Source organism: Zootoca vivipara, chromosome 14 (assembly GCF_965207765.1).
Source record: "Zootoca vivipara chromosome 14, rZooViv2.hap1.1, whole genome shotgun sequence".
NCBI lineage: Eukaryota > Metazoa > Chordata > Lepidosauria > Squamata > Lacertidae > Zootoca > Zootoca vivipara.
The window spans coordinates 32,169,165-32,184,014 of record NC_142597.1 but is presented as its reverse complement, the minus strand read 5'-3'; the positions used below and the strand labels follow the sequence as shown (position 1 = coordinate 32,184,014).

Here is a 14,850-nt window from a genome sequence, read left to right as displayed (position 1 = left end):
CAAAAGAAACCTAGGACTCCTGATGGGGTGATTGGAGGTCATAATAGAAGTTGTATTGCAAGAAGTTAAGTTATTTTTTTGTAATTTGTATCATCCTTTGGTTTTTTTCTTTGTTGACTGTTTTTTATAATCAATAAAGCAATTTAAAAATAAAAATAAAATTCAAAGCAGGAACAATGACACTTTTATTCAAAATCCAGTTAAAACTATATCGCTTAATTCCACAACATAGATGGACTTGATTCAGTGATGCTAACTTTTAAAAGTGTCATAGCCACTCACACCTCCTGCACCCTCCTGCCGCCACCTTGCCTCTTAGATGGGGAATCCCACTGCTTCCCAGGGGGCGGTACCACCCAGTTTGGGAACCATGGCTTTAAATCCCCCTAAAGTATAGTTAAACATTAAGTTTGTTCCAGAATTGTCTCCTCAGACTTCGAACCTCTGGATGTGGAATGAGTAGTCACTGGGCAGCCTTCATGGAAACATAATACCTTGCTACAGATTAAACATAAGCACTTCCACAAAGCATTTTCTAGGCCTCTCCTGGGTTAGTAACAGGGAGAATTTTATCTATTAGTGGGTAGCATCCGTCTATTTTGGGAGACAATGGAGAAGTGCGTCTTTGGAGGTGAAGTCAAACTGTTGGAAGGTTACAGCGCCTGCTGTGGCTATAGAGACCAATACAAGAGAGACATGTTTTGTTGCAGCTGGGGCAGATGAAGATGTTCAGTTGTTCTGCTGCAGATGCACTGGTGTTTCTTCTCTCTGTGCTTCTCTCAGCAGTCATTCCTCCTCTGGTCACTACTATAGATGCACAAACTGACTATTGTCAGGTCTACTTGTCTATTAACAAACAATATAACACACAATATGTCTATTATCTATTAATACACCTATAAAATCAGTCACGTTACTCAACATCGGCCTTCAGTGAGGGTGTCTGTTGCACCCTTTTACTACCTTTTTCTTGATCATCCTGCTTTCAGGATTAGAGCAAATATGCCACAATATCAGAGGTGAAGGGGAAATGGGTTATGCAGAATTAGAGACTTGATGGACAGAGCAGGGCCTGTATAAGCAAAGGCTTTAGATGACAAGCATTGAATGTCATAATAAATAACAAGATGAAAGATTGTAAAAAATTATTATTATTATTATTAAAAGATGATCCAAAAAGAACTCCCTTAAGAGAATCAAGTCTTTTTGTTTTAGGACAGTCTTTAAAAGAATATTTCAAAATATTTTTTTAAAAAATAATAATTCCAGTAGCACCTTAAGGATCAAGTACAGTATAAGCTTTCTAGGTATGAGCTTGCGTGTGTATACATACTTCTTCAGATACTCTGAAGCAGAGGTTGCTACAACCTTACAACTGTATTTTTCCCCACAAGTTGAATGACTTTATTCAAAACAAGGCTATACAGACAATCACACTTATATATGCAAAGTACAGGGAAACACCCAAAATACTGTCTTCGTTTCCTCTCTTATCGATCCGCTCCAGGCATCAATCAAAGTCTTCCTGCCCCCAGCTTCTATGACAAAATGGGCACAGGACGTTGGACATCCCATTATGATGGTAGATTGGGAAAACCTCTGGAAAATAAATATGAAATTCACAGCGAATTATAACATTAGAGAAAACATGCAAAAAATGAATCATAGATGGTATCTCACACAACCTTGAGGTGTGGAGGAAGCAACGGGGATATGTTCCACATGTGGTGGCCGTGTGAAAAGATAAAAAGATTCTGAGATAGGATATATGATGAGATAAAAAAAATTCTGGGAATTACTTTCCTTAAAAGACCAGAGGCATTTTTGTTAAGCATCACAGGTAGAGATATCGCAATGCAGCATAGAGAAATCTTTTTGTATGCAACAGCAGCGGCCCAAATACTTCTGGCCAAAGGGTGGAAAGAGAAAGATAACCGAAAATTACGGATTGGCAGAGTAAATTGCATGATTTTGCTGAAATGGCACAATTAACAAATGGTCTCAGAGGCAATTCAAAAGAAAAAATTCTTTTAAAATGGGATAGGTGCAAGAAATATGTTCAAAAAATATAGTAAAAATGAAATATCCATGAAAGCGTTTGAGGAATAATAAAAGGAAATGGGGTTGAACTATAATTGTTAGGATGTAAAAGGAAGTAAGAATGTACTATAATAATGGTTTTAGAAATCTGTACTAACTATTTACATTCAAGTATAAAGAATAAGTCTAAACATGAGGAATTAACAGGAAGTACAAAGCTTATATTTTTATTGTTATCATACAAAAGTTTTTTTGTTTTTGTTTTGTTTTTTTCTTCCTCCTTTTTCTTTTTTGTATTTTAAATTATTTAAGGGTGGTAATAGCAGGAAAAAGAAAAAAGAAAATTAATGATGTATAATTCGTATAATGTACATCCTGTTTGGTATGTTATATTTACTTTGTGTGTATGATAAACAAGCAATAATAAGGAATAATAATAATAAAAAGTCTTCCTGCCAATATGGCCGCTGCCATCATTGTAGGTGGCTGAATGCATCAAGAAGACATGTAACTTGATTTTGCTTGTGGTAACAAAAGAGAACATTCAGGCCTTTCTGGCATAATCTTCCTAAATCATCTTTTGCTACTTGTTGTTATAAACAGGTTTTAAAGTAAACAAAAAACAAAAAAAGCAAGAGAATGTGGCCCTCTAACTGACAACTGTCGCCCAGCCCTATCCTATCAGCTGCCTCTGCCACCTGCTTCCTCCAGAAATGCCTTTTCTCCTTTCTCAGTCAATAGCATCTTCATCAGACCCTACAAAACTGGCTGGCCAGTGGGGTGGGTTTCCAGATGCTGGACCAGATGAGCCTTGGGTTGGAAACAGCAGTCTGGCTCTTTTGATTTTTTTTACTAGCTTCCCTTCCCCAACAAATCCCTATACTGCCACCCTAGCCTATTCCTGCCCTTCCCTTCCAAAAAATGGTGGTGGTGGTGGTGGCGGCGGCAGGGGTACTTGCTCACCTGGTGCCACAGGCTGCTCCTGGTGCTGGAGCGGGGCCACTTTGTTGCTCCTCTTGATGTTAATAACATTTCTCAGTCGCCTGAGCCTAGAAGAGATGAGGTGAGGGCTTCTTCTCATCAGAGACTGCAGAATTGTGGGCAAAGACCACAGGCATAGAGGTGTGGGTGGGTTTCCGAGGGATCCAGTCCCTTTGCGCTTTCTTTTGCTTTCTCCAAGTTTCTGGCACTGGAAATACAGCTGTGGCACAACTGCAACAAGAAGGGTCACATAGGCATAATATACCTATAAAGGCTTTGACCATTGCTAAATGATTACCACTCTTAAAAAACATAATGGAATTTTAGTTACAACATAACACTCACCCCCCACCCCCAATACACAAATCCACCCTCATTAGTCTTGAACATAACATACAATAAAAATAACATACAACAATACAAACAACCAAAGAAAGCTTCTTATATTCTGTCTCTGATCTCCTTATTCATTTCTTATAAGAAATAAGCAATGATTACCACTCTTAGCCAAGCGCATTTGCGTTCTGTATTGTTACCATCATGGGACACAGGACAAACCTGTTTCTAACATCGCTGCTCTGACCGAGGAGCCTAGCATCCAGCTAGGAGCACCTCAGGTAAATAGACTTAGCCATCTGCTGGACCCCTTCTTTGCATTCTCCGATAACACTAGCTAAAATACCCACCCAAGCCTAACTCCAACCTCAGCCCTAAACCTAAACCTTAACCCCAGCACTAATCCCACACTAACCCTACCTATCCCTCTATACATATACACAAAATAAACATGTACAAAACATACACAATATATATATGTTTGTGTGTGTATGAATATGCACAAGAGAACATGTAAAATGTAAGATAACATATTAAAATAAAAAAATTAAAATAATCAACTAAAAAATGGTAAATAGTCAAAGAAGAAAGTAAGAACGAACCAAAACCTCTCCTGAACTTCCTTCCACCCATTCCTCATTCGCCTGATCTGTCCTCACAAACCCACAATGGACACCAATGGCAGTTGGTGGAGGGTGGGATATTGTTACCATGACAACCCCTCCACCTTGTCCCTGAGTGGTGATGTTTCTTTTGAACTTCTGTTCTGCCTGCAAATTCACCAAATTTTCTCCCTTCAGGTTCATTTGCTCATATCAAATCATTCTTCATTCAGCAACATTTCTAAAGGGAGACCATATCCACGTCCTTTTAAATGCAGTAGAAAAATCCCAAGTCTGGGGTGCCCATGAAGAAAGGATCACAGGCAGAGCGCTGTTCCAGCATCTGGAACGGCGCACATGCTGTGCACCCAGGGGCGGGGCAAGCCGCCCACAGGGGCAGTGTGGTGAGCATGGGGGCGCCGCCACCCACACCGAGCATCGGGGGGGCGGGGGCGGCAATGTCACCCCCCACCCCCAGGGATGACACCCGGAGCGAGCCATACCCCCCTTCCTCCACCAGTGATTAGACAATCTGCTTTTCATGCAGATTGTAAATAATAATAATAACAACAACAACTAATCCTGGGCAACATCACCAAATGTCACCAATCTGAAATGCTGATGAGCTGCTGCCAGTCAGTGTAGACAATGGTGAGGTAGATGGATCAATATTCTGACACTGCCTAAGGCAGCTTCCTACCGTATAAGTAATTTATTTGAAGATGAGTAAGCTAACTTCTCCACAAGAAACGACAATATTTTCCTTCAAGAGACTTTTAAAAAAGCTTTAGAAAAATGTTGCAAGTACAAAAATCCTGCATATGAGAGGAAGCAAAATTCCTGCCTCTACAATAAAGCCATTGGCACTGCAACATGCCCCAACCAAATGCCAACTGAAACAGACCCTCCAAAATTTCTAAGGTGTAATTTTGAGGTGTGGAGCACAGCTGGACCTTCTTCTGAGCTAATGTGCAGCAAAGAGGCTCTTGCAATAAAGGTTTTAGGTCCTCTTCAGGACTGGCACCAGGACTTGGCATTTTAGAGCACCTGACAAGACCCATGCTCCAGTATTTATTGCCAATTGTTGTGAAGCACCCTGGAAGTTTGAATGAAAGGTGGTAGAGACCAATAAGTGCAAACATTAAAAAATCGTAAAAAGGCGATTAATCAGAGGGAGCTACTTTTATTATTAATATTACTAGCTGTTCCCAGCCATGCGTTGCTGTGGGTCAGTCTGTTAAATGGACCTTCAGAGTCCCCCTTCAGAGTCCCCTCACCTTCAGAGTCCCCGCGTGTGACATCATCTTCCTTCCACGTGACAGCACCTATCACCCCAACGTCTCTATCTCTCCCCCTCGCAAATCCCTACGGCCTGGCCGGTTCCCCCGCATTGGTGTTGTTTTCTGTTAAAGGCCCATATTCAGTTGGTTGGCATGTTCTTTTGTGATGTCACTGATAGTATGCAGCCAATGGCAGCAGCTGAGGCCACGTTAACATCCAGGAGATGGTGTTATTGCTGCAGCAAATGATATTGCATATGTACCTTTGACGTCCACTGGAGGAGGGCACGGTGTTTTCTTTCTTCAAAAAACCATGTTTTTACCTGTGTCAGGTGTGTCATCTAAATAATGTCAGTTTCTAACAACGCTCGCGTATTGGAATGGAACATTGTGTCAAAATTTCAAGGCAATCGGGCAAGTGGTTTTGGAGAAAACTGATCGCTAACCAACATGGACCTTTTACATTTCTCTTTTTTCCCCTGCTGGGGCTCAAGGCAACTTACAGATAAAAACACAGAAAGATGCACTCTTAATTGCCTGCATAGGCCTGGCGGAATAGAAAAGTTGGCAGCAAGTGTTTAAGAGTTAAAACAGAAGATGCCTGTTGCATCTCTATTGGAAGAGCATTCTGCAAGACTGGACCTATAACACTGAAGGCTTAGTTTCATGTTGACCTCAGATGAGCCTCACCAGTTCAGGAAACAACCAACAACAGATAACCTCAGTGATCGAGCTGGGAAATAAGGGTTTGGGTGGTCCCTGAGGTACCATGGAGCTAAGTAGTTCAGGACATGGTAAATTAATACAAGGACTTCCATGGTAGATGGGTAGCCAGTAAGGCTATTTAACAATGGTGTCACATGTCTGCTAGATTCCTCTACCAGCAGTCTGGCCACCGCATTCTGCACCAGCTGAAGCTTCCAAACCAGACCCAAGGTTTATTGCTCTCATTTCTAATTATAAGGATAACATGAAAGAGGAATGTGAATAATATGAAGCATGAACTGTACTGCAATTGGGTGTGGAAGAAATGGCATAAATGAGTTTGTGAAGGAATACGGGATTTTTAATGAAAATGAGAAGTTTAAAGAAGAAGAAATGTCACTTTCCCCCAAGACGCTTCTTAATAAACTGCCCAACCAACTTCTGGGGTCTCTCTTCGTATTCAGCCAGGACTTCATGAGAGCTGGTGATCTGGTCCCCTTGAAGCCGATTCAGGAGTGTGACACAGACCACAGCACCTAGAGGTCAGTGAAAGAAAACAGGAGAGGACCCCAATTGTGACTTCAAGTAACACAAAAGAATGAAGAAGCCAGAATCCAACTTCTCTTGCCTTCCTAATGCTGCTGTGATAGTCCATTAACATTTTTGTTTTCTTCCCCCTATTATTTAAAATTTGTATACTGCCCTTCATCCATATATCTCACGGCGGTTCACAGCATAAAAATACAAGATAGAAAAAAACACAAGATACACAATAAAAGCAAGAACAAAAATAAATCAATAAGCCACTCCTACCCACTACACATTTAAAAGCATTCAAGTCTTGAAGATATGCAAAAGGTCAAATTCTGTTTTCATGCTAGCCAAGATTATTATAATTATTAGTAGTAATATAATTAGTATTAATACCAGTTCTGATCACTTGACTTCAAAAAGGATATTGTACAGTTGGAAAAGGTTCAGAAAAGGGCAACCGAAATGATCAAGCGGATGGAGCAAATCCCCTATGAGGAAAGGCTGCTGTGTCTGAGACTTTCTAGTTTAGAGAAAAAGCAAGTAAGAGGTGGCATGATAGAAAAGACTTTGATGCAAATTTAGGAAGGGGGCTGTTCGCTTCCAAGAGGGCTTACAATACATTCAACACTTTAAATTTGGCACCTAATGCAAGGTCCACTGTTTTCTGGAGGGCTGAGAACCACCTGACATAGTATGACATCAGCGGTGCCAACCTATCAAAAGTGGCCCAAAAAAGGGTGACTACTTTTTGTTCTAGCCTGCTGGACAAAAGTGGATAACCTTCCCTGGCTTAAGCAAACCACAGTTTAGCATTATGTGTAAAGTAGGCCACTGTCCTCTTCCCAGGATTATTTGATGCAATCTGATACCTGCATGTAAAGAGCCTCATTTGAATGTCTCCTCCCACATTCTCCTTTAAAACTCGCCAGATATATCTAAGGTATTTCCATCAACAAATTTTGTCCACCATCAACCCTGATGAAGAACTATGGAGATCTCAAAAGCATGCACACCATTTTGAGAAATTTTGGTTTGCCGGATTAAAGTATCACCTCAATAGGAATTGAGCATTAGCTAGCAGCTACCATGTTTCTCATATTATAAGACATGTCTTATATTTATTTTTTCCTCAAAAAAACACACTATGGCTTATTTTCAAGGGATGTCTTATTTTTTTCCTCCTCCTCCTGCCGCGGCCGGCATTGCTGCTGCTCCTATCACTATGTCTTATTTTCGGGGTATGGCTTATATTCCTTGAATGCTTAAAAATCCTGCTATGGCTTATTTTATGGGTATGTCTTAAAATATGAGAAACAGGGTACCTGAGAGGCTGAAATTCATAGGTCAAAATTTGACCATTTCTAAAGCAGATGCATCAAGAGTGGCTGCATGAGTTACCTTTGATACCACTAAGATTGCACATTGCTGCAACAATGGCAGATTCCATCTCGATATTTCTTACTCCAGCCTCGTGAGCTGCTTTTAAATATTTCATTTTGTCTTCTTCTGTGTAGGAACAGATAGCACCATCAAGGCGAGCTTGACCTAAAAATATCACATCATATATTATTGGCACACCTTGCACACAGAGAAAAATAACATTTAACAATGCCGCAACCTCATATTTTGATAGTGTTATGGGTTGGGGGGGTCAGTCTAGATGACACCTGTGGTTTGTTTCCTAATCTTTAATCCTATGTATAGGAAACTAGGAAGCTCGCTTAACCAGTCTGGCCAGTTCTTTTGTCAAGGTTATGACTTTAATTGCTTAACCTTTTGCATCTTAAAGGAGTGAAGAACTCTGGGAATTGTAGCTCTGGGAAGGAGATAGTGGCTTCCTATCAATTCTTAGCATCCTTAACATACTACAGTCCTTAGAGTTCTATGGGGGAAAACATGACTGTTTCCGTATTCAGTAGATTTCAGTGGATTTCTGCTCCCGTTTTTGTTTTCTTCAAAATTCTCTGACCACCCTGGTTAAGGCCTTCACTTCCAGTTTCCAGACTAAGAATCACAGAATCATTGAACACAGAATCATTGGAAGGGACCCTGTGGGATATCTAGCCCAACAGGGTATACCTGTTGTGCTTTCCCACTAAACCCCTAAGCTCCACCACTTCCTTGTGCTCTCTCTTCTCCCTTATTCCCACCTAAGCTTTTAGGAATGTCAATTTCTTTATTTAAATATTTTTTGGCCCACTGGTGTTTTATACCAAAGACTCCCAGAGCAGCTTACAGATCAATTTTAAAAGAAAAGATGATATCGCACATCAAACAGAAGTGCCTTTTACCAGCTGCAACTAGTTCAACAGCTTCAGCCATTCCTGGACTGGGAAGAATGGCTGGCAGTGTTTGTTGTACTTCTGTTCTACTTTCAAAATTTCCTCACTGGCTTGTTCATTCAGTCTGTCTATTTTATTCTGTACTTTATCAATCTTTCTTATTATTATTCTTTTGCGATCACTTGTAGCCGAGTAAGATTGTCTTCCATAAACACGGTTTTAAAAGTGAGTCCATAAGTGACTGTGGAGACCAATTCTAGATCCACACGTCATTCCACAGTGGGGACATAGATTTCCGAGTGGGAGTTGATCACAGTGAGAGTTTACCAAGCGTGCCTTCCTCTTAGCGTGTTTCTCCCTTTTGTCCTGAGTTTGAGTGTCTTCAAAACCCATGACATCTTTGGTAAAGGCTGTTCTCCAATTGGAGCGGTCGCAGGCCAGTGTTTCCCAGTTGTCAGTGTTTATACTACATGTTTTTAGATTTGCCTTTAGAGAGTCTTTGAACCTCTTTTGTTGACCACCAGCATTACACTTTCCATTTTTAAGTTCGGAATAGAGTAGTTGCTTTGGAAGACAATAATCAGGCATCCAAACAACATGACCAGTCCAACGAAGTTGATGTCGAAGAATCATCACATTGACACTGGCATTAGTTAGCCTGTGTTCCCAGGTGATGTGTTAAATTTTTCGGAGACGTGCATTGATGGAATCTTTCGAGGAGTTGGAGATGGTGTCCATGTTACCATAGCTTTGTAAACAAGCATGTTCAATTGCTTCCTGCTGCTCTTTGTCTGAGATCTCATCTGCCCCATCATGGTTGGAGTTGAGCTCCTTCTTGCTGACTTTGGTCACCAGTGCCCACATCTTGGGAGCAAGAAGAGGTGGAGAAAGCAAGCAAGAGAGAAAGGCAGAGCCATGGAGCCTCACCTCAGACTGGGCTTAGCTGGAGCCGCTGCTTCTCCACCTTCTCCTCCTCCCAGCTCTTCCTCTCACCTATAAATATTTTTAACAATAACCAAGGGAACATGCAGTGCTATTTTTCTAGAAAAAGAGGTGCTGGAACTCACCATGAACACTTCCATCATTCTCTTAGAATAGCAATGGCAATGGCCCCCACCTGAGAGGTGCCGGAACTGAGTTCCAGTGAGTTTCCCCTGAAAAAAAAGCCCTGGGAACAGATAAATCTCTGCTGAGCTGCACCCACAATTGTGAGGCCTGAAGAGGTTATGATGATGCTGCCCCAGCTGTTGCCATTGGCTGAGGATGCTCTGTGATGCCATAAAAGCAAATGGTGGCCAACTGAGTGGATATAAAGGTGTTCCTTTGCCTCTTCCCCAACAGGACACAGCAGGCAACATTACAGTCACTTGGCTCCAGCTTGCTTCGTTTGGTCACTGTGTCTGTGTTCCTGCCCCAGCCTCAGAGGAGGAGGCATTGTGGGGGGGAGCACACGGATGTAAAATAGAATGTCCCTATTTTCATCTGAGGAATGTTGGAGGGTCTGTCTCTGTTGCACAAGGATGCTCCACTCATAATGTAGAATCCAAAGTCATCATTGGAATAGGAAATAACTAAGATAAGAACCTTTTCTTCTTTACTAATGGGACCTCTGTGTGCATGAGCGTAGCGGGGGGGGAGGGGCTGCTGCCCCCCAATCAATAAAGATCAATAAAAATACATAGCTAATTGAGGTTCTGCCCCCCCCCCAACAAAAGCCCTGCCCCCCTAACAAAAATCCTGGCTATGGCCATGTCTGTGTGTTTTATTCTATCTTTTAAGCAATGCATGAATGAGACAGAACAGGGTCATAGGACTGAGCAACTTCAAAGTGAATCACATTGCTCTCCCATTCCTGCCTGGGACACAGTATTCAGACCAATGGGGCTGCATAGCAGCAGTCTTACCTTCATAGAAATCTAAGGTGCACATTGTGTCCCCAATGACTGTGTTGAACTGATGCAGTTCCTTGCCACATTCCAGCAGTTCCTCAGCCAACTTCTCATCGAGGTTTGTGTTGCGAAGTACAGACTTCCCCAGGACCATCTGTTCTAACTGAGGCTTGAAAGAGGCATCAACAGCCTGTTTGGTGATCACCACAGATCCTGGCTCCAAACCTGTTTATATACATATATAAATATAACATCATATATATAATCTCCACTTGAGGCAAAAGAGCATGGAATTTAGATTCATGGATGAAACAAACTTTTTACCAGTGATCTGACATTGGTGTCTGATAGGATTCATTGCACTTTGGGATTTTGTAAATGTGTTCATGTTTGTGATCTTTTATTAGTAGTATAACATAGACATTATTTGTATTTATTTATATTGTGCCTCCTTTTTTAAATACTGAGAAGCATCTGATCTGAAAACAAAACTGAGCCTTCAATTTCTGAAAATGCATTTTCATCCATTTCATGTATTTCTCTAATTCTCTAATTCTCTTTTTTAAAGCCTTCCAAGTCCACGGGTGCATATTGCCACCTGTGAAACTACTTCCTTTCATTTTAGCTGGCACAGACTTAAAAGGGGACCACTCCCCAATTTTTTTCACCAGTCTGTATTATCAATTTCACAATATAGATGTTTCCCATAGTGATTTTAGGGAGCCTGGTTCCATCTAAGCACCACAGGCATCGACCGCAAAAACACTTATTTAGAAGGGGGAGGGGGGAAAGACTAAGAGGAAATACCTAATCCGCCAGATGTGCCAATGCGAATAATGATGACGTTGGAGCATTTAGCATGATGAAGAAGTTTGATGAGCTCATGCAACATAGTTGCAATGGAAGACATCCCTATCCCATGCTGAAAAGGAACAACAAACAAGCACCCTCTTCTATAATCAGAAGAGTTTCCCACTGAAGATAAATATACCAAATTGCTCCGCCCCCCGCCCCCCATATCAGCAACAGAGATATAATTGCTTTTAAATTATCTGTGCTCCCAAGAAAGCTAGCGTGATGTAGCGGTCAGAGTGTGGGATTATGTGAATTTACTGAGGTCTTTTGAGGCAGGAGGGATAAACAAAAACCTCACTGCCCACAACATGGGTGTACCCAGCATGGGGCAGGGGGGTGCAGCTGGCCCCCCCTATAAGGCCAAACCGCGGGCCCCGCTTGTTGGCACGGGAGGGGAGGGGGAGGAAACGCTGCTGGTGCCGCGGCTCCTCAGCGGCGGCTCCTCCTCTCAGCCCGCCCTGCCTACATTTGCACCAATTCCCGCCCACTAAAGCCTTCGCGCCTCCCAATGGAAAGCCCTGCCGGGCGGCAACGTTTCCTGCCTGAGAGTTCTGCTGGGCTGGCAAGCGAAGGAGACGCGGTTCCCTGCATTGGTTGCAGCCGCTGCCGCGCTCTGCCTCCCGGTAGGCTGCACTGCGATCATCGGCACCACGGGCTGGGAATCGCCCCCTTCCCCCCTCCGCACCCCCTACCCCCCTGAGTTAGGAGTTGCTACTGAGACTCCTCCTGGGCCGGGAGAGGAAGTGCACCGACAGGAGCGTTTGCGCCGGATTGCCGGTGGCAGGAGTAGCCCAGCGGCAGTGACCCTTCCTCGCCGCCCCCACCCCCGGCAATAGGAAAGGAGCTGCCTTGGGGGGAGGCCCAGCTCTCTGCTCCCCCTGCATGCATTGCCCTCTCCGGGCATTGGCTGCTGTTTCCTTCTTTGCAATGCGCCCCCCCCAGCCACTCTCCCTTGCTGCCCCTGCCGAGAGAGGGGCGTTGAGGGCGGGGGAGCCGCCGCCGCCGGGTCGCAGCTGGGGGGGCTCGCTCGCCTGCACTGCGCCACCCCACCTTCTTCTTCTTCTTTGAGGGTCTCAGCTTGGCGGGGTGGGGTCCCCAGTATCCTCCCAGGCCACGGGGGGATGGCCCCCCAGGACTAGCAGACCTCTGAGCTCCTTCCCCATCCCAGATATATAGGGTGGGAACTGGCAAGGCTTCGGGGGGACCTGGAGGAGGGAAAGCAGGGCCCAAAGGGGTTTTTCAGGGGGGTGGCTAGCCGTAAATGGATGGGAGTGGTGTTTTCAGAGCAGGGCCGTGTTAAGCATACCTGGCACCCTGGCGTGACGGATCCCTCTGACGCCCCCATCCCGCCCCGTTTCCCGGGGGTTCATTTAGCGGCTGCAGCCGCCGTCGCAGAGTCGTCGGGCCCGCTGGCCCTGTAGCCCCGCCCACATTCCCACTTTGTGGCCCCTCCCGTGCCTTGGCCCCGCCCCTGAATGACCATGGCTTGCCCCCCCCTAGTTTTGATCCTGGGTACGCCCCTGGCCCACAAACTGGATCTCAGTTGCGTTTCTTCGCCCAGTACGCTCCGTAGCGTTTTCCTCTGCTAAAACTTCAGAAACCTTTCTTTCCAGTTCTAATTTGCAGAGCTAGATGCGCAGCTAGAAAAGTAATCAGCTTCAGTGTCTATAAATTACTTTCGGTGACTCCTCTCTCATTAAACACAGGTGTTTATTTTTAGGAGCTTTGCTGCCGAGAGAAATGCTCCCTCTCGGCAGCTTAGCTGGTCACACAGAATAAAATACAACAGTACAGATAAGGACGTTTCACATTACTGTACAGAGAATTACAACAGCAACCGGGCACATCGCATTCCTGAATGAAACGTCATCGGCCTGCGATTGCAGGGCGAACGCTGGGCTGTCTATCAGCTCACAGATTAGAACCTGGGAGAGGCCAGGGTTCAAATCCCCCACCCCAGCTACAAAGCTCACAGTGATCTTGGGTCAGCCCCTCACTCTCAACCTGACCTCCCTCACATGGTGGTTGTGAGGATGAAATGAGGAAGAGGAGACCAATGGACACCACCTTGAGCTCCTTGGGGATATACCATATTTTTCCGATTTAAGAAAATGGGGGAAGATGTATCCGTGTATGACACCCCCAAATTTTTGACGTTATTTTTTAGGGCAAAAACCTAGTCTTATACACGGAAAAATATGGTAAATGTAATAAAAAAGTTTTTCGAAGCAGATCTGCGATTCATGAAGTACAGCAACGTCAATGGCAGAATGGAAATGAAAGCTGAAGAGTAGCAGAGCCTCAGGGCCAGTCAGCATCTCTCAGCCTAGCCTACTGGGATGTGACTGGGAGGGGAAGCCAACTGTGTGTACACCACCCTGAGATCCTGGGAGGAGAGATGAACTCAATACAGTAAATAAGTAAGATAACGGCTTGTGTACTTACGCTAAGTGCTAGCACAGGGCCAGCTTTGTACATGGCGTACCGATCCGTTGCGGCACAGATGTTGGGCAAGTCGCAGGCTGGGCTCCCTATGGCCAGCTCCTTAGCAATAGACATGATGAAAGCTTTCATCCGCAAAGGGCTTCCACCAGTGCATACAAACTATACCCAATGGCATTTCAAAGAAAGAAAAAAGGAAGATTTTTGTATAATATTACTCAGTCTGCTAAATGTAGAAAGATCTAGCTATTCTGTAAAATGTTACTGGTGTTATATACTGTATTAGATGGGAGAAATCAATTCAGTTCACACTGAAAGGTGAATCTACCAAATCCACACCTTCTGAAACAATAGAAGTGAAACACAGCTCGCTATTAAAATTCACACTAATCCAGAATTTGCAATGTAGCTCTCCAGCCAAACAATGTAATTCCATCCTTAGGCCACCAGGTGTTCCTTAAGTACCTCTCCCAAATCCAATTTTCAGCCATCAGAGACAGAGTTTAATGACTCAGTGTTCTGACACAACGTTTATTTTCTTACCTTCACGTCTCCAAACAAGGCAGGTAAATTGTGGGTCTCCGTTCCAAGAGCTAAATGATACAGGACGTCCTCTTTCATTTTCTGAAGGTGGGGGTTGGGGACACGAATGGCGGTTTCTCTATCAATGCAGAGTAGATGGGCATGAGTTCATAGCTATGGCACAAAAACAAGTAACGTCTAAGGAAACAGCAGGATGAGCGCCATGACCTCTTAATTATAGCTTTGATCCAACCCTGGTATTCTAAAACCAACCGATCGTTTCAGTTAATCCAACTGGATCATAACACTTTTTAGACTTACTTTGATGGCTGTTCTCCCTCTGCCTTCTTAGCTGTGCCTGTAGAAGCCATTCTGTGTGGCT

At 43.8% G+C, this 14,850-nt stretch overlaps 1 protein-coding gene across 1 annotated transcript; it reads right to left on the bottom strand.

The window, feature by feature from the left end:
- Positions 1 to 6,243: 6,243 nt before the first annotated feature.
- On the bottom strand, positions 6,244 to 14,636 carry LOC118096746 (uridine phosphorylase 1-like; the record flags this gene model as incomplete). Its single annotated transcript, XM_035138860.3, has 6 exons — positions 6,244 to 6,480; positions 7,877 to 8,023; positions 10,665 to 10,874; positions 11,457 to 11,571; positions 13,950 to 14,108; positions 14,490 to 14,636. Coding segments are annotated over 6 exons (918 nt in total), but the record flags the coding sequence as incomplete, so codon positions are not given.
- Between the last annotated feature and the right edge of the window lie 214 nt (positions 14,637 to 14,850).